We start from the raw sequence: 27500 nt of genomic DNA, 5'->3' as shown, positions 1-27500 counted from the left end.
AAAAGTAAGTATTTGTGTCACTGAACATCAGAATTAAAAGTCATTTCGTCATTGATCACAAACAAAATCATCTAAATGTTTATTCATGTTTTCAGTGTGATGCACAGTTTCAGTGTTTCTTGATATAAACGATGTTTTGGATCACAGTGACTGAAAATACACAAAATTTGACTTCCTTCTGTTTAAAATCTGAGTTTCAGCACAAATGTATTTATTTGATTGGGTATTAGATTTATATTGATTGTAAGACACTGAACAGGATTCACACTTTTACTGTACACGTGTTTTTCTTATTCGTTGATCCGTTTTCAGAATGTATAATTCTGTGTTTTGTCTGTATTCAGTCTCCAACTGAAGCTTCACCAGATTCACCTTTGACCTGTTTTAGAGAACTGGTTGATTATTGGTTGATCTGATGTCGTTCACTCGCCTTCATTAGTGACCTTCAAGATTCATCTGCACAATTCATCAATTCAACACATTTACAGAAAAATAAAGTTGAATAGAAAGTTTAGACGACAGATGATGAAAACCGGTTTAATCATTTTGCATTCAATGACGTTTACAATGAACTGATGTTGAGATGTTTTGGGGGTTAAAACTCTTCAGGTGAAAGCAGTATAATATATTTTGATCAATATAAACAACTGATAATGTAGGAAACAGCAGACACTCGTACACAATCCATTACATCAATCTAGAAAAGCTTTCGCAATTTGATCAAGAAATGTTTTTATGATGAGCACAAGTGACTAAATGTTGTGGAGGTTGAACAAGTAGTTCAGAGAATTTCATTTCTGATCTGAGAAACGCTGCAAAGTGACTGAGAAGACCTGTAACAGCAAATATATAATATTTGGTGAATTTGCTTATGGAAAGCGTCTCCAATGTGAGTGTTTTTGCTTTGCATTTCTTGATGACGCTTTCAGCAGAACTGCTTTTCTCCACTTAATTACCAGATGTGACAATCAATATTCTCTACCTATCCAACGCTCCAGATGTTCCTCATCCCTTCCTCTGACCTGCATGTTCGTGTCCCTTCCTCTTAAAGGTCCAAACTGCTTCGCCGGGAACCGCATCATTCCTGCTGGAGAGCGAGTGGAGGTGGACGAATGGACTGTCTGTTTCTGTACCTACCGAGACGGGACCTGGCAGACGCACCCTCACGCCACGTGTGAACAGCGCCAGCGGCCGGACGAAGACGCGTTCAAGCAGATGGAGGAGCAGGAGATGGAGAGAGAGAAGGAGCGAGAGAGGCAGAGAGAGAGAGAGCGCATGCCCAGGTTGGATGCCATCCCATGAAGGCTTTAGCGTTTAGCCGGGAGAAACACAACCTGCGCTGTACCGAGTGCCAACGCTGACCTCCTCCAACCCCCTCCAGATCCAAGACATCCGTCAAAAACACTTGCATTCTGGGATCCATCTTCCATCTGCACTCGCAGGAACCACGCTGTGACCTGTGAGAATGTGTTTGTGGTGAACAAACTTTTAGAAAAATAAAATATCAAGCGAATGCACGTCCCAGTGTGAGTGTGTGTGTGTGTGTATGTGTGTGTGGCCTTATATAAACTCCTCTTTAGCATATACTTGTTTTATAGCTTTCACGTGTGCACGTGTGGAAACACTGATAGTTTTTGAGAGACACGTGCACGTTCCTTTTGTTCCCATGCAACAAACTCATCAAACTAATCTATAAAAGTCCTCCCTCAGCATGAAGAACAGCTTCACACACTCTCAGCATCCGGACACTTGGTTTCTCCAAACATTCAGCTGAAATACTTCTTACCTCTTGTAAAACTCAAAGATGTTCTTCACTAGTGGGGGATTTCTTTCTTTCTTTCTTGTGATCGAGGAGAAAATTAACCATGAAAATGAAACAAATTCTAGATCATACAATATAAACTTTAATGCACAGTACAACATACACGTTATGAGCAAAATTTTGTGGACACCTGATTATAAGTTTCTAAATGCTTTTCGAAAATCCCATTACACATTTAGTCTCCATATGCTGTTATAATCAGCACCACTCTGCTGGGAAGATCTTAGAACTTCTAAATTAGCATTATGTAAATATTCCAGGCATTTCTTTTTTTTTTATCCCCATAAATGTAGCACTTTTAAACCAGATGATCCATAGTATGGTCCTAAAACAGTCATCTCAAAAGATATTATCTGTTTATTCATGTTGTTTAACATAAATCTCATTTCATGTATCTTTTTTTCTGAATAAAGATTTTTTTTGTTAAGTTACAATTAATACGTTCCTCATAGATTTCCTACTCTATGATATATTAACTGTTCATTAGGACATGTATCCAGAAGTGTCCAGAAGAATAAATAAAAATAAATACAATAATAATAATAATGATTTAAAAATGATAATAATAGAAAAACTACCACTAATAATAATAATATAAATTATAGTGATAAGTATTTAAGATTATATTTCAAGCACTTCAAGCACCATGAATAATAATAATAATAATAATAATGATGATGATGATGATGATAATAACAACAACAACAACAATAACAATAACAATAATAATAATAATAATAATAATAATAATAATAAACATGCATTGAGTAAAAGACAGGAGGTGGATCTGGAGGTAGCAGATCTGAAGATGTTGAGATGTTGCTTGGGAGTAATGACGATGGACAGGATTAGAAATGAGTTTATTAGAAGGACAGCCCATGTTGGACGTTTTGGAGACAAGGTGAGGGAGGTGTGATTGAGATGGTTTGGACATGTGCAGAGGAGGGACATGGGGTATATCAGTAGGAGAATGCTGAGGATGGAGACACCAGGAAGGAGGAAAAGAGGAAGACCAAGGAGGAGGATTATGGATGTGGTGAGGGAAGACATGCAGGTAGTTGGTGTGACAGAGGCAGATGTAGAGGACAGGGGGGGTATGGAGATGGATGATCCGCTGTGGCGCCCCCTAATGGGAGAATCCCATTAAAGAAGATTATTTATAGAATCAAAACCAATGATTCCTCCATCTTTAAAATCTTCTGTCATCTCTACTCTTTTTTAATGTAATGGGTAGATTTTTTAAATGCTTTTAAAAATGGCTTTGTCTACATAATACGCTTATATCGCGTTATAACCAAGAGTTAAATTTAATTCGACATCCATCTAATACTTTCAACACATTCACATATTTTATGAATGGAATAAACTGTAATAAAACCGTTTATTAGATTTATTATTGATCAGGCAAATGTGGCGGCCACCCCCCCACACACACACACACACACACACACACACACACACACACACACACACACACACACACACACACACACACGAACATGGGGTCCTGAGAAGCTCTGAAGCGGAAGCGCTGCTCTCTGTGGTGCGCGCGACGCTATTTCCCAGCGTTCCTTTCTGCCTCCCTCCTCTTACCCTTCCGGCAGCCATGTCTAAAAGAGGTAAAGATCCGGAGTGTGGAATCCGTTTTAATCCGCACTAATGGACGCGTTTAAACCGTGTTTTGGGGAACGTTATTGCTTTAGGAAGTGTTGTGGGAGATGTTTTGGTGGATATTGATGAAAAAAACGGTTTAATTTGATTAAAAAAACGCTTCGATTCGGACCGGGTTTGTAAATGGATGGCGGTTCGGGTCTTCACGAGGAACCTTAAAACCGAGCTTGGGGTCACCATGATGGTCTGAGATGTTTATTTTTTATTTGTGTTTGTTAAAAAATAAGTATTTAAGTTAAACCTGAGGGGAATTTTTTTGATATGAAGGAGATTAGCATGCTAGCTGCGCGCGGGAGGAAACTAGCATTCTCAGAGAAGCTGCATGGGCTTTTAGTCTTCATCATGGAGAGGTTTTAGGGGGTAAATATTTAAGATCCCTCAGAAATGTTCATCAGGAGCTTCGTGTCTGAGAGGAGGAGGGTTTCAGAGCTTGTTTTAGGAATGATGGTGATTCATGTCATGTATGAACACGTGTGTTGGTCTACAAGAATCTGCTTTAAGCTGACGGTGGTGGTCTTCTTTTTCAGGACGTGGAGGTTCTTCTGGAGCCAAGTTCCGCATCTCGCTGGGTCTCCCAGTTGGAGCGGTCATCAACTGCGCAGACAACACAGGTAACTTCTCCATGAAGTGTGAGAGCTTCAGATTCATGATGTTCATGACTGTATCCAGAATGTTATTTGTGTCTTGCTGGTGCTGATCACGTGCACCTTGTTGGTTCCTGTGCACATTAGTGTTCTGCAGGTGATTGTAGGTTCTTGTGGATCTCCTTTTGTGACCTGATGTTTTGTAGGACAAGGGATGGCATTGAGGTTAGGCTTTGGGGATTTCCAGAGGAGGGACATGGGGTATATCAGTTGGAGAATGCTGAGGATGGAGAACCAGGAAGGAGGAAAAGAGAAAGACCAAGGAGGAGGATTATGGATGTGGTGAGGAAGACATGCAGGTAGTTGGTGTGACAGAGGCAGATGTAGAGGACAGGGGTGTGGAGATGGATGATCCGCTGTGGCGCCCCTAATGGGAGAATCCCATTAAAGAAGATTATTTATAGAATCAAAACCAATGATTCCTCCATCTTTAAAATCTTCTGTCATCTCTTCTTCTTCTTCATTCGGCTGCTCCCATTAGGGGTCGCCACAGCGGATCATCCGTCTCCATACCACCCTGTCCTCTACATCTGCCTCTTTCACACCAACTACCTGCATGTCTTCCCTCACCACATCCATGAACCTCCTCCTTGGCCTTCCTCTTTTCCTCCTACCTGGTGGCTCCATCTTCAGCATTCTTCTACCAATATAATTCATGTCCCTTCTCTGCACATGTCCAAACCATCTCAATCTCACCTCCCTCACCTTGTCACCAAAACATCCTACATGTGCTGTCCCTCTAATAAACTCATTTCTAATCTTGTCCATCCTCGTCACTCCCAACGAAAACCTTAACATCTTCAGCTCTGCTACCTCCAGCTCTGCCTCCTGCCTTTTACTCAATGCCACTGTCTCTAATCCATACAACATCGCAGGTCTCACCACAGTCCTATAAACTTTCCCTTTCATTCTTGCAGATACCCTACTATCACAAATCACTCCTGTCACTCTTCTCCACCCACTCCACCCTGCCTGCACTCTTTTCTTTACTTCTCTAACACACTCTCCATTACTTTGCACTGTTGACCCCAGGTACCTGAACTCCTCCACCTTCTCCACCTCTTCTCCCTGCAACCGCATCACCCACTGCCCTCCCTCTCATTCACACACATGTACTCTGTCTTACTCCTACTGACTTTCATTCCCCTTCTCTCCAGCGCATATCTCCACCTCTCCAGGCTCTTCTCAACCTGCTCTCTACTCTCACCACAAATCACAATATCATCTGCAAACATCATAGTCCAGGAGACTCCTGTCTGACCTCGTCCGTCAACCTGTCCATCACCACTGCAAACAGGAAAGGGCTCAGGGCCGATCCTTGATGCAGTCCAACCTTCACTCTGAACCAGTCTGTCGTACCTACTGCACACTTCACTGCCGTCACACTGTCCTCATACATGTCCTGCACCACCCTCACATACTTCTCTGACACACCTGACTTCCTCATACAATACCACAACTCCTCTCTTGGCACTCTGTCGTCGCTTTCTCTAAATCCACAAATACACAATGCAATTCCTTCTGTCCTTCTCTATACTTCTCCATCAACATCCTCAAAGCAAATAAGGCATCTGTGGTGCTCTTCCTCGGCATGAAACCATACTGTTGCTCACAGATGGTCACCTCTTCTCTCAGCCTGGCTTCCACTACTCTTTCCCATAACTTCATGGTGTGACTGATCAACTTAATTCCCCTGTAGTTACTGCAGGTCTGCACATCTCCTTATGCTTAAAGATCGGTACCAGCACACTCCTTCTCCATTCCTCAGGCATCCTCTCCCTTCCAGAATCCTGTTAAACAATCTGGTTAAAAACTCCACTGCCATCTCTCCTAAACATCTCCACGCCTCTACCGGTATGTCATCTGGTCCAACCGACTTTCCATTCTTCATCCTCTTAATCGCTGCTCTCACTTCCTCCTTACTAATCCTATCTACATCCTGCTTCACCAACTCCACATCCTCCAACCTTCTCTCTGTGATTTTCCTCATTCATCAGCTGCTCAAAATACTCCTCCACCTTCTCCACCTCTTCTCCCTGCAACGCATCACTCCACTGCCCTCCCTCTCATTCACACACATGTACTCTGTCTTACTCCTACTGACTTTCATTCCCCTTCTCTCCAGCGCATATCTCCACCTCTCCAGGCTCTTCTCAACCTGCTCTCTACTCTCACCACAAATCACAATATCATCTGCAAACATCATAGTCCAGGAGACTCCTGTCTGACCTCGTCCGTCAACCTGTCCATCACCACTGCAAACAGGAAAGGGCTCAGGGCCGATCCTTGATGCAGTCCAACCTTCACTCTGAACCAGTCTGTCGTACCTACTGCACACTTCACTGCCGTCACACTGTCCTCATACATGTCCTGCACCACCCTCACATACTTCTCTGACACACCTGACTTCCTCATACAATACCACAACTCCTCTCTTGGCACTCTGTCGTCGCTTTCTCTAAATCCACAAATACACAATGCAATTCCTTCTGTCCTTCTCTATACTTCTCCATCAACATCCTCAAAGCAAATAAGGCATCTGTGGTGCTCTTCCTCGGCATGAAACCATACTGTTGCTCACAGATGGTCACCTCTTCTCTCAGCCTGGCTTCCACTACTCTTTCCCATAACTTCATGGTGTGACTGATCAACTTAATTCCCCTGTAGTTACTGCAGGTCTGCACATCTCCCTTATGCTTAAAGATCGGTACCAGCACACTCCTTCTCCATTCCTCAGGCATCCTCTCCCTTCCAGAATCCTGTTAAACAATCTGGTTAAAAACTCCACTGCCATCTCTCCTAAACATCTCACGCCTCTACCGGTATGTCATCTGGTCCAACCGACTTTCCATTCTTCATCCTCTTAATCGCTGCTCTCACTTCCTCCTTACTAATCCTATCTACATCCTGCTTCACCAACTCCACATCCTCCAACCTTCTCTCTCTGTGATTTTCCTCATTCATCAGCTGCTCAAAATACTCCCTCCACCTTCTCAACACACTCTCCTCACTAGTCAACACATTTCCTCTCCATCCTTTATTGCTCTAACTTGCAGTACATCCTTCCCAGCTCGGTCCCTCTGCCTGGCCAATCGGTATAACTCCTTTTCTCCTTCCTTAGTGTCCAACCTCTTATACAGCTCCTCATATGCCTTTTCCTTGGCTTTCGCCACATCCCTTTTACCTGCTGCCGCATCTCCTTGTACTCCTGCCTACTTTTCTCATCACTCTGTCGATCCCACTTCTGTTTTGCCAACCTCTTTCCCCTAATGCTCTCCTGCACTTCCTCATTCCACCACCACGTCTCCTTGTCTTGCTTTCTATTTCCAGATGTCACACCAAGTACTTTTCTAGCTGCCTCCTCATCACTCCTGCAGTAGTTGCCCAATCATCCGCACCTCTTCACCACCACCGAGCCCCTGTCTGACCTCTTCCCTGAACCTCACACTACACTCTTCCTCCTTCAGTTTCCACCATCTTATTCTTCTTTCAATCCTTACATTCCTCCTCTTCTTCTTCGCCTCCAAAACCATCCTACAGACCACCATCCGATGCTGTCTAGCTACACTGTCCCCGCCAACACCTTACAGTCTCCAATCTCCTTCAGGTTGCATCTCCTGCATAGCACATAGTCCACCTGTGTGCACCTTCCTCCACTCTTATCGTCACCCTATGATCCTCCTTCTTCTTAAAATACGTGTTCACCACTGCCATTTCCATCCTTTTAGCAAAATCTACCACCATCTGCCCTTCCACATTCCTCTCCTTAAAACCATACCTACCCATCACCTCCTCATCACCTCTGTTCCCTTCACCTACATGCCCATTAAAGTCTGCCCCAATCACCAATCGTTCTTTCCTAGGTACACCATCTACCACTTCATCTAATTCACTCCAGAATCTTTCCTTTTCCTCCATCTCACAGCCAACTTGTGGAGCATAGGCACTGATGACATTTATCATCATCCTTCAACTTCCACCTTCACGATCATCACCCTATCAGAAACTCTCTTCACCTCCACTACACTCTTACTGTACTCTTCCTTCAGAATCACCCCTACACCATTTCTCTTCCCATCCACACCATGATAAAACAGTTTAAATCCACCTCCAATGTTCCTGGCCTTACTCCCTTTCCACTTGGTCTCCTGAACACACAGCATATCTACCTTTCTCCTCTCCATCATATCAGCTATCTCTCCCTTTACCCGTCATAGTACCAACATTTAAAGTACCAACCCGAACCTCTACTCTCCTACACTGCTCCTTTTCCTGCCGTCTCTGTAGGCGTCTTCCTCCTCTCCTTCTCCTCCTTGACCAACAGTAGCCCAATTTCCACGGTACCCTGTCGGCTAACGATACCTGTGGCGGTCGTTGTTAACCCGGGCCTCGACCGATCCGGTATGAAATTCTCCTTTGTGATCCGCATATTTGATTTGGCACATGTTTTACGCTGGATGCCCTTCCTAACGCAACCCTCCCCATTTACCCGGGCTTGGGACCGGCACTAAGAGTGCACTGGCTTGTGCCCCCCTAATGTCTGGGTTAAATCTTCTGTCATCTCTACTCTTTTTAATGTAATTTGTAGATTTTTAAAATGCTTTTGAAATGGCTTTATCTACATAATACGCTTATATCGCGTTATAACCAAGAGTTAAGTTTAATTCGACATCCATCTAATACTTTCAACACATTCACATAATTTAGGAATGGAATAAACTGTAATAAAACCGTTTATTAGATTTATTATTGATCAGGCAAATGTGGCGGCCACCCACACACACACACACACACACACACACACACACACACACACACACACACACACACACGAACATGGGGTCCTGAGAAGCTCTGAAGCGGAAGCGCTGCTCTCTGTGGTGCGCGCGACGCTATTTCCCAGCGTTCCTTTCTGCCTCCCTCCTCTTACCCTTCCGGCAGCCATGTCTAAAAGAGGTAAAGATCCGGAGTGTGGAATCCGTTTTAATCCGCACTAATGGACGCGTTTAAACCGTGTTTTGGGGAACGTTATTGCTTTAGGAAGTGTTGTGGGAGATGTTTTGGTGGATATTGATTAAAAAAACGGTTTAATTTGATTAAAAAAACGCTTCGATTCGGACCGGGTTTGTAAATGGATGGCGGTTCGGGTCTTCACGAGGAACCTTAAAACCGAGCTTGGGGTCACCATGATGGTCTGAGATGTTTATTTTTTATTTGTGTTTGTTAAAAAAATAAGTATTTAAGTTAAACCTAAGGGAAATTTTTTGATATGAAGGAGATTAGTATGCTAGCTGCGCGCGGGAGGAAACTAGCATTCTCAGAGAAGCTGCATGGGCTTTTAGTCTTCATCATGGAGAGGTTTTAGGGGTAAATATTTAAGATCCTCAGAAATGTTCATCAGGAGCTTCGTGTCTGAGAGGAGGAGGGTTTCAGAGCTTGTTTTAGGAATGATGGTGATTCATGTCATGTATGAACACGTGTGTTGGTCTACAAGAATCTGCTTTAAGCTGACGGTGGTGGTCTTCTTTTTCAGGACGTGGAGGTTCTTCTGGAGCCAAGTTCCGCATCTCGCTGGGTCTCCCAGTTGGAGCGGTCATCAACTGCGCAGACAACACAGGTAACTTCTCCATGAAGTGTGAGAGCTTCAGATTCATGATGTTCATGACTGTATCCAGAATGTTATTTGTGTCTTGCTGGTGCTGATCACGTGCACCTTGTTGGTTCCTGTGCACATTAGTGTTCTGCAGGTGATTGTAGGTTCTTGTGGATCTCCTTTTGTGACCTGATGTTTTGTAGGACAAGGGATGGCATTGAGGTTAGGCTTTGGGGGGGGATTTCCAGGTTCTACAGGAGCAAATTGGGGTTTTCTTGGATTTTGAGGTTGGCAAATCTGATGTTCTTTAGGGCCTAGGTTGGGAGATCTTGGGTTAGGATTGGGAAAACTGGGGTTCTCATGTATTGTGGTTGGGAGGAACAGGGGTTCTCTTGGGTTAGGGTAAGGAAACCTGGGGTTCTTTTGGTTTGGGATTTGGAAAACCTTTGCTTTCCAGGATCTAGTTTGAGGAGATCTGGTTTTTTTTGGGGGGATTAAGGTTGGAAAACCTGGACCAGTTTGGGGGTCCAGGTTTACCAACTACATTTGGGAGATTTTAGGTTAAAGTGCTGCTTTGAGAGAACCTAAAGTTCTCCAGGATCAGTGGTAAAAAGCCAGGCTTTTGCAGGAGCAGAATTCTGAAACGAGCTTCTTTTCTATGAGGTCAGGGAAAGTATATGGAGATTCTCCAGGACTTAGGAAGATGTGTGTTCTTGGGTTGGTGTTTGGAGACCTGGTGTACACCAGGACCAAGGTTGGGAAGATCTTTATGTTTAAGGTTTGGAAAACAGATTGGAGGATCTACTTTGGGATAACTGGGTTTTAAAGCCAGGGCTTTGCAGGACCAGATTTCTGAAGTTTTAAGGTTCTCCAGGATCAGGCTAGGAAACTATATGAAGCTGGAGTTTATCACTGGTAGTTTTTTTTTCTTCTCATCTTTTATTCCTGTGTTCTGGTCTCGTCTGAACTCCTTCTTTAAAGCACTTGCTTGGTCTGCTCAGTGGCTGAGTGAGTTGTCGTGGAAGGAGATAGTAAACCCATCACTCTTGGGTGAGATGGCAGCGATAAATTCTGTGCTGTTTAATTTCAATCCGTGATGGAACACCGTTACTTCGTTTGATTTTATACAGTGGATCTTCTCACTATTCTGGTCTTTACTGACTGCGTTTTTCTCATCAGGTGCCAAGAACCTGTACATCATCTCAGTCAAAGGCATCAAGGGCCGTCTGAACAGGCTTCCTGCTGCAGGTGTGGGTGACATGGTCATGGCCACGGTCAAGAAAGGCAAGCCAGAGCTCAGGAAGAAGGGTACGTCTCTTCTGATGTTCCATCACCCCTTTAATAGATCTGTACTTTTACTACGGAAGATCTCTTGAGTACGAATTAGTGATTGGATGAGCCTCCTGTCAATCATTTTATTCAGCTTTGTGAGCATGACTAAAATCTGACTATAGTTCTTTCTAAACATCATCTCAGTTTGTTGGTAATATCCTCCACTCCTCTGTGGAGATGTTCTATTCAATTATGACGTGTGCTTGTGGAGTGTGTGAGAGGGTTGAGGGTGTAGAGCTTTCTAGAGGGAGATCTTCTGCTCCAAAACCAGCGTATCCTCATGAAGCTGGCTTTGTGCACAGGTGCATTGTGTAACGCTTGAACAGGTTTGGATCTCCTAGTTCCAACAAAAGAGAATTCAATCCCACCATATCCATGTCCTTCATAGGCCTCCTGGTAACAGTTTGTAGAAGTGCATATGTGCTAGAAAGGCTGGGTGTCCCAATACTTTTGGCCACACCGTATATAATTTGGAAAAATCGACATCTGGATTTGATTTACCTGTAATTCTATTTGAAAATAAATAGTAAATAAAAAAAAATGCACTTTCCTCAGTTTTGTCGCTAGCTCCGCCCACAAGCACGCTTCGAGTGAACGTGGCGTCTCACGTGTCCTCGATATGACCAACACGAGCTTGTTGTTGCGTTGCAGTGCATCCGGCGGTGGTGATACGACAGCGGAAGTCGTACCGGCGAAAAGACGGCGTGTTCCTGTATTTCGAAGACAACGCGGGGGTCATAGTGAACAACAAAGGAGAAATGAAAGGTGAGCGCGTTTATCACGGCAGGACGTCCTCGTCCTTGCCCCTCCCCCCCCTTCTAAAAAGCACTCGCTCCGTCCACACGTGGCCGAGGGAGTTGTCGTGGAAGGGAACAGCCAAACCCGTCACTCTTGGGTGAGGTGGCAGGTTTACACCGTACTGTTCAACCTCAATCCGTGATGGAACAAAAGAACGTCTTCCAGACGGTTCCACTGTTTGATGTCTGGTGCAGCTGTAACTTTTTTTTTTTTTTTTTTTTTTTTTTCCCTTCTGTTTAATAGGTTCAGCGATTACAGGACCCGTAGCGAAGGAGTGTGCAGATCTGTGGCCCAGGATCGCTTCAAACGCCGGGAGCATCGCCTGAGCTCTCACTCGGCTTCAGCCTTTTCAATAAAATATTGAAAGTCCATCAATGCTCGTCTGTTTCATTAGTGTCCTTACCTCCTGATTTCCTCATTAAACTGTCTCAATTTTATTTACATTTTTTAAATTTGCACTTCAGGTTTTTTGCTATTTTTTATTTTTTTTTAATTTGCTCCTAAATAGACTTCAGTGAAAGTGTTTAATGTCTCCAGCGTGTGTTTTCGGGGAGGTGCGAACGCAGGGGTAAAGTATCACCAAGCTGCCACTCTTGGGCCCTTGAGAAAGGCCCCTAACCCTCTGTGCGCTGTGCTGTATCATGGCTGATCACGCGCTCTGACCACAGCTTCCAAACATCACTGGGGGTACGGAGGAAAGAAGAGACGAGTATAGTTTTCTATCTTTACTGTCTTTCTTTTTCTATTTTATTACCCCCCCCCCCCTTTCCCTCTTCTTCCTTGTTTTCTTCTTTTGATTTTTTTTTTTGCATTTCTTTTTCTTTCCCTCTGTTTTTCTCCTTGTTTCTCATTTCTTTTGTATTGCCTTTTTCCTCTTCAGTTTTCCCTCCTTCCTTCTCTTTTCTAATTTCTAAATTTTAAGGTTCTCTGTACCAAGTGAGCCAGTGATGACTTCTGTAGAAACCTCAAGAGGAACCAAACTGAAGTTCATCCTCGTCCTCCACACAGAATTCATTAAAGTTCTCTTTCTTCTCAGCTGTTCACTGATGCGAATGAGTGTGAAATTGGTCACGTGCAGCACTAATTTGTTGTAATTGTTTATTAATTACAGTCCAGATCAATATGGGTCTTCAGTTTGGTCTTCTACAGGAACCTCATGGCTGCGCCTTCAGCCTGTGCATCCTCATCTGCACTAAGTGGTCCTCAAATGAAGATTGAGATCCTGATTCAAAGATCAGGATTAATCAGAAAGTCCTGGGAAGGAGAATGGGACTGGTTTAGTGGTATCTCAGGAGCATGAAAAGACGAGTTTTATTTTTTGGTCTGTTACATTAAGAACTTTAAAATCAGCCATTTGAGTAGATCTGGATGGTTTTGACCAGAACAATGAACTTTCTTGTTGATGGGATTTTGTTGATTAGATGAGCTGATCTTATCTCCACTAGGAAGCTGGTGACGGATGAATTTGTGACCTTCGTGACAAATTCACTCGAATCCTCGGACGTATGCAGATTTTAATCGCGTCCATCTTTCTGCGTCCTCCTAACAAAACCTTTCTCTCCAAACTGCTCCAGTTCTGCTGGAATAAAGAGCTCAGACACAGACTTCAAACCGCTTCAACTTCCTTTATCAGGTTCCTTCAATCAGAACATCTCGCATGCAGAGATGGAAGGAGAGGAAACGCAAAGTCCTGGTGTTTAGAGGTGATTCGAAAGTGTTTGAACACCTGCCTTTATAAGGAATTTGTGCTTCTCATTTAAACTGTTCCCTCAGTGTCGAATACACACAACTGTATATGAGTCTGTGGATGGACAGGATGTTCTCCAGTCACTTCTTCAACTAGAAACCAGAGATCTATAAACCTATAAAATCTAGTGGAACATCTTTCCAGAAGAGTGAAGGTTATAATAGCAGGAATTGATAAACTGATTTTATATCTAGAACTTGAAGTGCATCAAGGATTCATCCAAATGATTTTATTTGTACCCTCTGCACAATTTTATTCAAATCCAAGCAACAACAAGATGCAACTGCTGGGCCCCTGAGTGAGGCCCCTGCTCAGTGTGTAGATGGGAGATATTGGAAATGTAAAGAAAAAAGAAATATAAATAATCAATCTAACAAGAATTGTTTTATTATTATTATTATTTTATCCGTTTTAATTTCCAACACTAGGGGGCGCCAAATCACCGCTTCCTTGCACATGTATGTGTGTTTGTGTGTTTGTGTGTTATAGGATAGAGTTGGGCGGGGTTACAGCGCTGTGGTTGCCATGGTGACCAATAAACAAACCCAATAAAACCAGAAAGCTCCGATAGAAACGCTTTTAGACATGGAGAAATGCGACGCTATTGATTTCTCGGCTCTGGAAAAGGAGCTGAAACGCGCAGTGGAAGCGGATCAAAAGTACCAGAGGGAAAACGACGCCAAATTCCGCGCAATTCACCAAAAAGTGGCTACTTATGAAGAATTCCGGTAAGAGACACGTTTTCCTTTTGGATCTGCATGAAATTGTCCTAATTTATAGACACAATCTGTAATATAACATGATAAATATAATTAAATAAAAAGACTGGATTATTACACTGCTGAGAAAAAAACAACAATTAGAAATCAAGAATGCTGGTTTGTGATAGGATGCGCCTCATGTCAATCACTTTAGAAAGCGATCAGGGGGCGGAGCTTCGTAAAACCTTTGATCCTCATCGAATTTTCCAAAATGGACATTGTCTACCGACCTTATTGGTTCAAAATCTCACTTTTGGTCCTGGAGCTTGGCAGCAGCTCTTCTTCTAAAACTGGAGACTCCTTCCACGACTGAGCCCCATGTTAATGATGTCATCGATTTCTGCTAAAAAACAAAAAAAAATCTCTCTGTGTACCTGAGATGTGCATCTTCTATCTCACGTCCTGTATAAACCAGTGTCTGTGGTTTGATGAAGTTTGATGGAACGTGTTGCTGTGTGTTTTGTTATGTTTCAGAGACATTGTGCAGGCATCTCACCTAAAGCCTTTGGAGAAAAAGGACAAGAACACTGCACGGAATCAGCCCTGGAACCCCGTCAGCACTGTGAAGACCCAAACGAATCCCACCAACACGGACTCACTGCAGGTCCGGACGGATTGTTGTTTATATTGATCATTTATCACCTTTTAAACACTCTTTTCTCCTACTGAAACTTCATCTATCCGACAGGATCCATAGCCGGAAAAACTAAGCTTTAAATTTAGCTTGGAAATAAACGACTTTAAAGCACTTCATATTCACACAAAGCATGAAGAAATACAACAATTAGATCGAATCAGGTATAAAATATCAGTATAACAGAAATCAGTCCAAACAATCAGAAGCATTTGTTTATAACCACATCTGTAAAAGCATTATAACTGTTTTATTAATATTATATTATTAATATTTTTAATTTATTACAAATCTTACTTCTTACATGGAATTTAACATTTTATTTATTTATTTTAAAATAAAAAGAAATTCAGTAAATAAAAATTCAATATTATAAGGGTTTTAAAAGTGTAATAAAATAACTATTTTTAATGAAATTATTTATTTATTTTAGAATAATAAATAGAAATTATGAGGTAAAAATATTATCATAATTTATGATATATTTTGTATTTTAATAATTGTATTAAATATATATATATATATTTTAATAAAATGCTATTAGGAAGAATAGATTTAGAAAAATATATATATAAATTATAATATAATATAATATACTCAAATGATTTATTCGAATCATTCATTATTATAATAATTTTTATTTGTGTTTATCTGAATATTGTATTATTAATATATATCATGTATTTTTTTTAATTATTGAATAATATTCTTATAAAATGATTTTATGAGGAATATAATAAAAAACCGTGTAATGATATAAATATATTATGTATAAAATCACAAAAGGTTTGAAATGATGAAACAGGAATAATGTAATAAACACGAGTCCTGCTCTTGTTATGAATGAATGATTTCTGTGTGGGATCTGATGTAGAAATGACGTGATGCACGTTTGCTGTTTCAGTCGGTACTGTGTGAGTCGCTGCCTCGGAGCGCCTCGGAGTTGAGTCGGGACTGGCGCAGGTTCGAGGGAAGCTCCGAGGAGAAGTATGCTCTCCTGCTCAGGCTGGGTGGAGAGAACATCAAGGAGATGTTCCACACTGAGGTGGGATTCGGGCTCCTGGGCGAGTTTCTGACGGTCCTGTGTGAGTGTTTGAAGCCTGGGGACGAAGCAGACGTGATCTCAGTGCTGCAGGGACTCTCACTCACGGGCCGCTTCGGCCTCAACATGTCTCTGCTCAGTGAAAAGGAGAGAGGTGTGTGCAAGCGTCTCTTCCACAACCTTATGGAGAAGTGTTCTAGCCTCTTCGGTGCTCCTCGGGTTCCTCAGAGCAAGAAGGAACCATCTGCAGAGTTTGAGAAACGGACTGAGGAAAACACAGAGCAGGAAGCGGAGATGATCAGGGGTTTGATGGTAAAGTATGGAGTGGGGAAAATCTGAATAGTTTTTATGCTGATTAGATTCATGGACAAACTTTTAATATTAAAAAGATTTTTAAAAGTTTACGTTTCTGGTGAGTTTTTCAGCATTTAAGTTAAAACAGTTTATATATGAGGTGGCATCAAAACGTCTCGAGTTTCACTCTGTTTACAAGAAAGTACTTCATTTATTTATGTTTACACACCATCACCTTCAAAATGGAACGTGTCGAACACCTTCTGCTATTCCCACCGGATCTCCACTGTCAAAAACGACAATCTTTGAGCTGTCTTCATCTTCAGGAAGTTGCGAAGTCCACACGAGCCAAATCTGGCGTGTAGGGTGAGTGTGAAAGTGAGATCATGTTGTTTCCGGAGAGAACCTCACGTGTGAATTGAGCCCGTTGTGCACACGTGGGCAGAAGAGCACCGGTTTCACAGATCCTGATGTACACAGGATGATGTCTTTTGCCACACTCAATTATGAAAGGTCGGTGCTTCCTGTGACTGTGCGTGCAGCCCCGTGCTGCCATCTGTTGGCGTGTAACAAAACTAGTCTTGAAAATATTTCGAAATTAAATGTGAAATAATCGTATTCTATTGATGACAAAATGAATAAAACTGTCAATACAAATATTTTATATATAATTTCTACAAAATGTATTTTGTTTTTATATTCTTTTATTTATTTTATTTTGCTCAGCTCCTCATGTGGAAGGTGATTTATACTCGAATCATTTCTCATTTATCGTCTCCACATCTGCGAGTATCTGAGCCTGATTGTGATTCCTCTGAAAACTTAAAAAAAAAAAAACAAGCGATGATTCGAATCAAATGAATGTAGTGTGACACGATGACATCACCACAGTTCTGTGGCACAAACCACTCTTTCAAATCAAAACACTCCTTCAGAAGAAGCTTCAACATGCAATTGTCTCCTAAACCACTGTTCCTGTTCCTGTGTCCTCTCTTACTGGGTGCTTATCAAGCCCCTGAGGACAAGGAGGACATATTCACTACTAGATCATGTCCTGCGTTCCTCGTCTTCGATAACGCAGCGTACGTAGCTGACATGACCGTGGAGCTGCCGTGTCACTGTAAACCAGCGGACGTTCTATCCGTCGTGTGGTACTATCAGAAAGACCTCGGTACTGACAACACCAAAGTTCTCACCGACTTCTCGGGCACCATCATAACGGATCCGTCGAGAATCGGAGGAGAAGTGAACCTTCACGACCGCTTTTCTATCCGTATGTTCAGTTTGCTCATCTTCAGGGCTCAGCAGAGCGACTCTGGGCATTACGTCTGTGGAACCGCTTCGGGGGAGTTCTTCTACGGCTACAATGTAGACGTTCAGGTCGTTCGGAATGTTCTCTTTCCCTGGATCATTGAACAACCAAAAGACCTCAAATTGGATCCGAGTGAACACTTTCAAGTGTTTACCAGCCACTGGCCATGGTCCGTGTGCGACCGGTGTGACGTCCAGGGCGAGCAGGTCCGAGTCGGGCTCTGTTACATCATGAGCCAATATCTACAAGTACGTTATCTTAGGGAGAACAAAAATGTGACGTCATGCGGTTCCTCAGCGGTTCCTCCTCACTTTGGGATGAGCGGCGTCGAACACGGCGCCGAGTTCAGTGTCAGAAGTTGTGAATCGTTCTGCCCTTCAAAACCTCCGTCGAATCCACAGAAACAAGCCCTGCTGGAGTTCCTTGCGTTCAGCAACCAGGCTTCTCCAGGACTTCAGGTCTACTACCATAACCACCCAACGAACACCGATTTCGTCCTGTCCTGTCCCAAAGCGAGACCCCAGCACGTGGTGGCGTGGGATCGGGGCTCTACGCCGCTTTATCGCTCTCAGTATATGAAAGAAATGCAAACCAACCCGCGTGTGTTTATCGATGTGGGTCACCATCTTCATTTCAGACCAGTCAGAATGGAGGACAAAGGGACGTACTACTGCTGGATCCAAGGCAAAAAAGCTGGCGAGATCAGACTCGGGGTGTACACACGACTCGGACACAAGCGCAGCATCAGCGACCCGGACGCTCTCTTCGGCCTCAAAGTCATCCTGATGTTCTACGCCGGATTCACCGTCGCCTTCGTATTCGTTGCATCTGTTCGATTTATTTGCGACTTGATCGCAGAGCGCAGGACCTCAGATTAGCTTTTAATGAACATATCTCAGTAGCTTTTACTGACACGGGTTATGTTTTATAGTTATTTCATACACACTGTTTAATTCATGACTGTATATAAGAACATGTATGAACTAATACTTCCAATATTTAAAAAATGCACGTTTCGGCAGGACCGTGTTTCTCCTAGTCGGATTCAGGATCTGCCAATGTGTGTGTCATGTTTTTATGTTTTTTATGGTACAAATAAATACTATAAAATTGAATGAAATACATTTTATGGTAGAATAAAGCTGTATAAATAAATGACTGACCACTTGTTTTGCATATTAAACATCTAATATGTGAATAAATAATGTTCATTAAGTGCAGTTACACCTGGAAGTTCAGTTTGTTCATCTGGATAAGTGGAAGTTAATAGATAGTCTAAACTGGTGCTGTGAACATAAAATGTAGCTTCTTGGAAATTATTTGGGGTTAAAACACCCTTGTGGAAGGAAAAGAGCAAATTATAACTCATTATTATGAAAGTAATGAAATATAAACGTGCAGCAGCTGTAAAAGAATCCACAAAATCACCGCAAGGGGGCGCTACTACTACTACTAAGTGTAATATACACTGCCCAATAACAACTCCACTGCACAAATCCAGCTCCATGAAGATCTGGGTTGGAAGGTGTGTAAGATCTCCTGCTATAGAACTATAAACCCTATTGAACAAAGAGTTTCAAAAGTGATTGCACCCCAGGGATCTTCACCTCACTTACATCAGTACCTGACTTTACTAGCAAATATTCACAACATCTTGGAACATCTTCCCAGATGGGTGGTGTTTATTATATGGACAAACAAAAACTAAATGTGGAATGGAATGCTCCGAGAAGCACATAACATTCTTATGTTTGGTTGTCCACAAACATTTGGACACATCTTCTTGCTACTCATTTGACGGATCGTGTTTTGATTTGAATCATTTGGTTAAAATGAATCGAATCACTCAGTGCAGTAATAATAATAATAATAATAATAATAATAATAATGGTCATTTTCTATAATAATAATAATTAATGTATTTTTTTGGAATCTGGTTTTCACAATTTCATGCTGCTACACGTTTTGATTCACTTAATACATACCTTAATATGTATATTTATTTATATATTTGTACTTTAATCTTTGCTTTAATCTTTACTGTGATCAATTGCAACCAAACAATTGCCCTATGAAATCAATAAATGATTCTGATTCTGATTTAGAGCCTGTGAATCAATTGTCTCAACTGAACCGACTCTTTAAATTGCAGCATTATAGGGAAGTTGAACAGAGGGAGTCTTATGACTCGTTTGAGTCGCTTCATGAACCGACTCCTTTACCCATTAATGGTGTCACGTGACATTTAGAAAAATGACATTTAAGTTTATGAAGCAGGTCTGTGCAGTTTTGATGAACTTGTGTGTGTGTGTGTGTGTGTGTGTGTGTGTGTTAGATGACGCGTCTCCGCTTCTGCTTTCGCAGCGCGAGCCCACAGGCGCACTTCTGCAGACGGAGTTTCCGGAGCTGCACGCTCACACACACACACTTTCTCTTTCTCTTATTGTCTCTCCGTGTCTCTCGAACAGCGATGAAGGAGCAAAGCTGCACGGAGGAGATCACGACCATCCTTCAGCAAGCCCCAGACGCACGAAATGCGCTCCTGGAAAACTACAACAACCTGCGCAATGTGGCCGAATACTGCGAGAGCAGCTACCTCCAGGTGAGACCCTTCACCGTTATTCTCGAAAAACACACACACACACAAACACACACACACACACACACGTCCAACTTCAACATTCTCAAGTATAAAAAAACTTTTTTTTTTGTCTGTTGCGTGGTGCCATCAAACCTGAATCTTCTACATGTAGTCTGTCTGTTACACCTGAGCATCACCAGTTCTAAATGTGCACCATTGGATCATTAAGATCATAAATGAACTTCTAAATTACTCCAAATGCAAAATCCACACCAAATAACGCTGAACACCAACAATGTAGAACCAACAAGGAAGGTAGAGTGCTCAACCAGATGTTCCACAAGATGTGAAAAAGTCTGTTGGTGTGTTAAATCATTTAATCACACCAGTATTTTAGTTCCTAAGTGTGACTTTTGAAAACGTAACGCAGATATAACAGATTATTGTTTGTAACGGCGTGTAGATTCTGGACCGAGACGTTCTCCAAGAAGACGTGAGAGCTCTGGTGGGTTGGTGTCCACATAATTTTGACTGAGTATAGCGAAAACTTTATTTTGCTTCTATAGTAATGATTTACCCCAGGAATCGTATATATACTGTATATCTCGCTAAAGCTGATTATGAAATGGAGTTGATTAGGGGAAGGAGTCTCCAGTGTGAGCACAGAGTGAGTTTGTTCTTCGTTCTTTCTGAGTGTTTTCTTTTGTCTTATTAACGTCAAAGAGAAAAGAAATCTGATGATGATCCTGTGACGAAGATCCTAAAACAGTATGAGACAAAGTGCAAATAAACCTTTAAAATCTGACACCTAAAAAAGGAAGAACACAGAGAAGAATAGATCTTATATACAGAGTGAGGTGCTTCTCAGACGCTTTCAGGTCACCACCATGTGGAAAGGCTTTGCAGGCTTAACTGGGGTCAGACACTGATCTGACTGGAAAGGAACTAGAAAGTTTTTAAATGAACCATGAATCTAAAGTGGGAAGTAAAGTTCTAATATCGGACATTTCTTCCCTCACGCTAAAGGAACTCGAAAACATCGAGACGTTCAAACATCACCAATCCAGTGGACTGCGTTCTTTTTGGGTTTTGGTGTTTTAAAGGCATAAGTTGTTGTTTAACGTAAGGATACATTTATCCTCAGTATACGTCATAGGACCCAGGATACATCTGGTGTATGGTGGAGCTTATTATTTAATTTAATTTAATTAATTAATTAATTAATTAATTGTATACATGTTATTTATTTATTTATTTATTTATTTATTTATTTATTTATTGTTTCCAGTTGCACTGAAGCTAAACTGCGAATGCAGCTGACAGGAAGTGAAACGTGCTCTCACTCAGAACCTGTGGAAACATGAACCTTTGGAAACCTTCACTATAAACGACGTTGTTCTTTGCGAAATCTTCTCTCTCTCTAAAAAAACTAGCGACTCGGCTAGTTAGGAAGACGTTAGCTTTGAGCACTTGCACACTAGATACATTTCACTAATGAGTATTTGGCACCAAGACCCTGGAATGATGAAAATGGATTCAATTCAATTAAACAAAATAACAAAAACAAAACTGTTGGAAGTGTTAGCATGCTAACACTTCCAACAGTTTTTTTTTTTTTTTTGGAAAAATAATAATCAAACCTTCTCATATATTTACAGTTACGTATTTGAGAGATGCTCTTTCCCGGAGTTGAGGGTTAAGGGCCTTGTTCAAGGGCCCCGGAAGCAGCAGCTTGAGTGGTGAATCCACATCAAATCCACGTCAATGTATTTTCTATACAACAGCGAAGATCTTTAAAGAAAAGGCACAGGAACCGACAAACTGTTGGAAGTGTTAGCATGGTAACACTTCCATGTAACAGTTTTGTTTTTGTTGTTTGAGAGCAAAACTCTCCATGTTCCTTCCGTTTGGTTTTTGGTGACACCAAAGCCACAGAGAAGCAGGACACACCCTGTTCATCATGTCGGTTCCTGTGCCTTTTCTTTAAAGATCTTCGCTGTTGTATAGAAAATACATTTTAAAAAATGGACGTGAATTTGATGTGGATTCACCACCAAGCTGCTGCTTTTGGGGCCCTTGAGCAAGGCCCTTAATCCTCAACTCCGGGAAAGAGCATCTCTCAAATGCGTAACTGTAAATATATGAGAAGGTTTGATTATTTGAAAAAGAAAACACTTGGGATTTACTTTTATCGGTTTGTATTCAGTATTAGTATGAATTTAGGGTTTAATATCTTAAATACGCTTAAAGTCATGATACTGGTTTACACACTGATACTGGTACAGGTTTGGGACGCCTCTGTTTTTTCTCCCTCATTTGTGGTTCTTTCCCAAACTGTTACCACCAAAGCTTAGGGCACACAGTTCTTTGGATGCATTTGGTAGCATTACATTTTCCTTCAGATGTTCCATGAAGATATCCCTCCCATGGGACGGAGTGGAAGATCTGCTGCTTTAGAGCTACTGACCTTCAACTTTAATGAACAGGATGACTTTTTCACGCTGACCGCGCTAATAACACTGTTGTGGCTGAATTAATCTCACACGAATCCACGCAACTTCTAGTAAAACATCTTCCCAGAAGACTATGGAGGTTGTTATAAAAGCCTAACGGAGACTAAATGTGGAATGGGATGTTCAAAAAGAAGGATACGTTTAGGTGGTCACAAACTTTTGGTCATAATTTATGTTAAAAAGCGTGAAAATGTACATATATGTACAATGTGTGTGTGTGTGTGTGTGTGTGTGTGTGTGTGTGTGTGTGGGATAGATTTATAGTCCCTGTGTGTGACTGGTGTGTGTGTGTTAGAGATAGAGATGGTTATGCTAAGCTGAGTTTGGCTTTCTGTGCTCCACAGGCAGGAGGAGATACGATTAAAGCTCTGGAGGAAACCAAGGCCTTCACCACTCAGTCTTTAGCTAGCGTGGCCTACCAGATTAGCACGCTAGCCACCAGCGTACTCAAACTGCTGGATGCTCAGTGCTCACAGCTCCGTCACATTGAGTCCAACATCAACCTCATCGGACTGGTAAGAGCATCATTCGCACTGTGTGGTCCTGCTATAAAAACACTGCTGATGTTCTTCTGAGCTTAAATATACGGGGTGGTTTTTAAAAGTGTCGAGAAAGTATTTTATCTACGCTTACACACTATCACCTTCAAAACAGTCCCCTTGCACAGCAGCACAGCTCTTCCAGCGTTCCTGACACTTCTGAAATGTGTCTTCTATTCGAAGCGTGTAAAGCACCTTCTGTGATTCACACCGAAATGTTGTTAAACAGCAACCTTTGAGCAGCAACCTTTGAGCAGCATCTGGTGAGTAGGGTGGGTGCAGAAGTGAGATCATGGTGTTTCCTGCGAGAAACACGTGTAAGGAGAGCTCAGTGACAGGGTGCACACGTGGTCAGAAGAGCACCAGTTGCATGGCTTCAGACGTACACAGCACGATGTCTTTTGCCGCATTGACTTAAGAAGATCGGTGCTCCCTTTGACTGTGCGTGCAGCTTCGTGCTGCCATATGTTGGGGTGTTAAAATTAGTCTCTATTTCTTGATACTTTTCAATACCATCTCATACAATCTACTGAAACATCACAGAGATTTACGTTTCTTCCTTTCTTTCTTCTGGATTTTCCCACGGGATCCATAGCTGGACTCAGGCCACTGTTTCATTTCCTTCTCCCCCCCTTTTTCTGCCATCTTTTCACTCGGGCACATTCCAGAAAACTCTGTGCTCGTCCTGCTTAACCGGGTCACCTGAGTCTCTCTCTCTTTCTTTCTCTCCCCTTCTCACTCTCTCTCTCTCTTTTTCTCTTTCTCTCTCTCCCCCAGCCGAAATGAAAGGGCCAGTGTGTTCCAGCGCTCAGAGGCTAAGCACTAGCCTGATTGATGCTCTGCATTGTGTTCAGGGTGCTGTGGAAATGCTCAGACACACAGTCCTGGGTGCACACATTGAGTCCCAGATCTCAGTCCGTTTTAGCGCTAATCAGAGGTTACGCTAAAGTTTAAAGAAATCTATTTACATAGAAAAGGCGTAATGGATTAAAACAAACATTTTTTTTCTTCTGCTTTTGAAACGAGACTTCTTTTTGTAAAGAGACAAGAGGAAGAAATTTTCTGTGATTCAGGAAGTGGCTAATCTGATGTGGCTAATGTCATGCAACATCATTACCTCACACCTCCATTACTCTTTAACTCTGTTCTGTTACATCAATGTACACAATACCTACAAAATGCCTCACAATACCTCATAATATCTCACAATGCCTCATAATACCTACACAATACCTTATAATACCTACGCTATTCCTCATAATACCTGCAGAACACCTCATAATACCCCACAATACCTCATAATACCTACATAATACCTCACAATACCTCATAATACCTCATAATACCTCATAATACCTGCACAATACATTATAATATCTCACATTGCCTTATTATACCTACACAGTACCTTATAATACCCCGTAGTACCGTAGTATATCATTTCACAATACCTCTTAATACTTAGAAGTACATCATAATACCTACATAATACCTCGTAATACCTCACAATACCTCATAATACCTACACAATGCCCCATAATACCTACACAATGCCTCATAAAACCTCACAATACCTACACAATGCCTCATAATACCTATAATAACACCTCATAATACCTCACAATGCCTCATAATACCTACACAATGCCCCATAATACCTATATAACACATCATAAAACCTCACAATACCTCATAATATCTACACAATGCCTCATAAAACCTCACAATGCCTCATAATACCTCACACTGCCTCATAATACCTACACAATGCCTCATAATACCTCACATTGCCTCATAATACCTACACAATGCCTCATAATACCTATATAACACCTCATAATACCTCACAATACCTTATAATACCTACACAATGCCTCATAATACTTATAATAACACCTTATAATACCTACACAATGCCTCATAATACCTATATAACACCTCATAAAACCTCACAATACCTTATAATACCTACACAATGCCTCATAATACCTATATAACACCTCATAATGCCTCATAATACCTACACAATGCCTCATAATACCTACACAATGCCTCATAATACCTATAATAACACCTCATAATACCTCACAATGCCTCAGAATACCTACACAATGCCTCATAATACCTATATAACACCTCATAATACCTCACAATACCTTATAATACCTACACAATGCCTCATAATAATTATAATAACACCTTATAATACCTACACAATCCTCATAATACCTATATAACACCTCATAAAACCTCACAATACCTTATAATACCTACACAATGCCTTATAATACCTACACAATGCCTCATAATACCTATAATAACACCTCATAATACCTCACAATGCCTCATAATACCTACACAATGCCTCATAATACCTATAATAACACCTCATAATACCTCACAATGCCTCAGAATACCTACACAATGCCTCATAATACCTATATAACACCTCATAATACCCCACAATACCTCATAATACCCACACAATGCCCCATAATAATTATAATAACACCTTATAATACCTCACAATGCCTCATAATACCTATATAACACCTCATAAAACCTCACAATACCTTATAATACCTACACAATGCCTTATAATACCTACACAATGCCTCATAATACCTATAATAACACCTCATAATACCTCACAATGCCTCATAATACCTACAATGCCTCATAATACCTATATAACACCTCATAATACCTCACAATGCCTCATAATACCTACAATGCCTCATAATACCTATAATAACACCTCATAATACCTCACAATGCCTCATAATACTTATAATAACACCTTATAATACCTCACAATACCTCATAATACCTCACAATACCTTATAATACCTACACAATGCCTCATAATACTTATAATAACACCTTATAATACCTACACAATGCCTCATAATACCTATATAACACCTCATAATACCTCACAATACCTTATAATACCTACACAATGCCTCATAATACCTATATAACACCTCATAATACCTCACAATACCTAATAATACCTACACTAAGGTGGTAACGGTACACATATTTATATCGAAATGTTTCAGTACAAGGCTTTTGGTTCAATGCAATAATTTTTACGTGCGAAAAATAATTAAAATCGCATAATCACATAAGTGGCAGACTGCACGTTTGTTTAGTCTCTGCCTTGCAGTCTGAGTGCATTTATTATTATTGTTGTCATTATTATTATTAAACTTAAAATCATACACAACAATGCCAGGATTATAAAAAAGAAACTAGAGTTAGCGCAGTGTCACTGTGGACCAAGCAAGCATTTTATTTAAATTATTTTACTGTTCAAATGTTAATAATAATAATCTGTGTTAATTCAGCAGTGGCAGCTTGGTGGTGGTGGGATTTGAACTTGTGACCTTCCCAAGTCCACTGAGCTCCCACCTCCCGCCACTTAACACTTAGAGTCACTAAGTCACGTCATCATAGCTTACATGCACTTCCAAGTCAGTGTATTGATTAGACGTGTGTGTGTGTGTGTGTGTGTGTGTGTGTGTGCGTGCGTGTGTTTTTAGACTGTAGATATGCACCGGGAGAAGGTGGCACGTCGAGAGATCGGTGCTTTCACTGTTGGTAAGAGATACTCGAGGAGCAGTAAAATCATCCTACCTCCAGCCAGTAAAGATCCTAAACCCAAATACAGCCGTACACCGATCTCCTACAGCGGCCTGGACACACTGGGGCATGGCATGAAGGTACACACACACACACACACACACACACACACACACACACACACACACACACACACACACACACACACACACACACACACTACATGTTTCATTGCTGAACATTTATGGAAGGAGTGCTCTGTAACAATCAGAGGTGAAATCTGTATCAGGCATTTTCAGGAGAAAAGGACTAAAGTTCACGCTGTGTGGTTTCTCAGGAAACTGCTGGGTTTTCTTTTCTTTTCTTTTCTTTTCTTTTCTTTTCTTCTTGACTTTCGTTTATTTTCTCTTTCTTTCTTTCTTTCTTTCTTTCTTTCTTTCTTTCTTTCTTTCTTTCTTTCTTTCTTTCTTTCTTTCTTTCTATCTTCTCTTCGCCTCTCTTTCCTTCATCTTCTCTTTCTTCTTTCTTTCTTTCTTTCTTTCTTTCTTTCTTTCTTTCTTTCTTTCTTTCTACCGTCTCTTCTCCTCTCTTTCCTTCATCTTTTCCTTTCTTTCTTTCTTTCTTTCTTT

At 41.4% G+C, this 27500-nt stretch overlaps 5 protein-coding genes and 1 long non-coding RNA gene across 6 annotated transcripts in view; 5 read left to right on the top strand and 1 right to left on the bottom strand.

The window, feature by feature from the left end:
• si:dkey-283b1.7 (von Willebrand factor C domain-containing protein 2-like) overlaps window positions 1-1513 on the top strand; it is a 4597-nt gene extending 3084 nt beyond the window's left edge. Inside the window, exon 3 of the mRNA XM_046866490.1 lies at window positions 1052-1513. Coding sequence (XP_046722446.1) covers window positions 1052-1302 — 251 coding nt within the window. The 3' untranslated portion in view covers window positions 1303-1513. The remainder of the gene's footprint in view (window positions 1-1051) is intronic.
• Window positions 1-7548, bottom strand: part of LOC124397039 — a 10670-nt gene extending 3122 nt beyond the window's left edge. Inside the window, exons 1-2 of the long non-coding RNA XR_006927873.1 lie at window positions 7536-7548; window positions 4721-4726 (exon numbers count right to left, since the gene is read on the bottom strand). This is a non-coding gene — a long non-coding RNA (uncharacterized LOC124397039). The remainder of the gene's footprint in view (window positions 1-4720; window positions 4727-7535) is intronic.
• A 1393-nt stretch (window positions 7549-8941) lies between these two features.
• Window positions 8942-12235, top strand: rpl23 (ribosomal protein L23). The gene is made up of 5 exons (XM_046866492.1): window positions 8942-9093; window positions 9671-9754; window positions 10910-11038; window positions 11714-11827; window positions 12104-12235. The coding sequence occupies exons 1-5, from the start codon at window positions 9081-9083 to the stop codon at window positions 12184-12186; spliced, it is 423 nt and encodes a 140-aa protein (XP_046722448.1). The 5' UTR covers window positions 8942-9080; the 3' UTR covers window positions 12187-12235.
• Window positions 12236-14090: 1855 nt separating this feature from the next.
• On the top strand, window positions 14091-16443 carry ccdc103 (coiled-coil domain containing 103). The gene is made up of 3 exons (XM_046866491.1): window positions 14091-14335; window positions 14843-14972; window positions 15907-16443. The coding sequence occupies exons 1-3, from the start codon at window positions 14193-14195 to the stop codon at window positions 16381-16383; spliced, it is 750 nt and encodes a 249-aa protein (XP_046722447.1). The 5' UTR covers window positions 14091-14192; the 3' UTR covers window positions 16384-16443.
• A 663-nt stretch (window positions 16444-17106) lies between these two features.
• Window positions 17107-18653, top strand: LOC124397035 (Ig-like V-type domain-containing protein FAM187A). The gene has a single exon (XM_046866489.1). It carries the CDS (start codon window positions 17215-17217, stop codon window positions 18526-18528), a length of 1314 nt encoding a protein of 437 aa, XP_046722445.1. The 5' UTR covers window positions 17107-17214; the 3' UTR covers window positions 18529-18653.
• Window positions 18654-19945: 1292 nt separating this feature from the next.
• The window catches only part of abi3a (ABI family, member 3a), a 15637-nt gene continuing 8082 nt past the window's right edge, over window positions 19946-27500 (top strand). Inside the window, 3 exon segments of the mRNA XM_046866356.1 lie at window positions 19946-20252; window positions 23089-23259; window positions 26832-27011. Of these exon segments, the coding sequence (XP_046722312.1) occupies window positions 19986-20252; window positions 23089-23259; window positions 26832-27011 (618 nt within the window). The 5' untranslated portion in view covers window positions 19946-19985.

The sequence above is a fragment of the Silurus meridionalis genome, chromosome 14 (assembly GCF_014805685.1).
Source record: "Silurus meridionalis isolate SWU-2019-XX chromosome 14, ASM1480568v1, whole genome shotgun sequence".
Classification (NCBI taxonomy): domain Eukaryota; kingdom Metazoa; phylum Chordata; class Actinopteri; order Siluriformes; family Siluridae; genus Silurus; species Silurus meridionalis.
The sequence above is the reverse complement of the archived record's forward strand: the minus strand, read 5'-3'. Positions and strand labels throughout refer to the sequence as shown.

Excerpts from the sequence above, each read along its gene's own strand:
- rpl23 (XM_046866492.1), top strand. Across the intron at positions 9,755-10,909 it reads CAACTGCGCAGACAACACAG|GTGCCAAGAACCTGTACATC; the intron begins GTAACTTCTCCA and ends TTTTCTCATCAG. Across the intron at positions 11,828-12,103 it reads CAACAAAGGAGAAATGAAAG|GTTCAGCGATTACAGGACCC; the intron begins GTGAGCGCGTTT and ends TCTGTTTAATAG.
- LOC124397035 (XM_046866489.1), top strand. The coding sequence starts at position 17,215 with ATGACATCACCACAGTTCTGTGGCACAAACCACTCTTTCAAATCAAAA.
- ccdc103 (XM_046866491.1), top strand. The coding sequence starts at position 14,193 with ATGGAGAAATGCGACGCTATTGATTTCTCGGCTCTGGAAAAGGAGCTG. Across the intron at positions 14,336-14,842 it reads GCTACTTATGAAGAATTCCG|AGACATTGTGCAGGCATCTC; the intron begins GTAAGAGACACG and ends GTTATGTTTCAG. Across the intron at positions 14,973-15,906 it reads CCAACACGGACTCACTGCAG|TCGGTACTGTGTGAGTCGCT; the intron begins GTCCGGACGGAT and ends TTGCTGTTTCAG.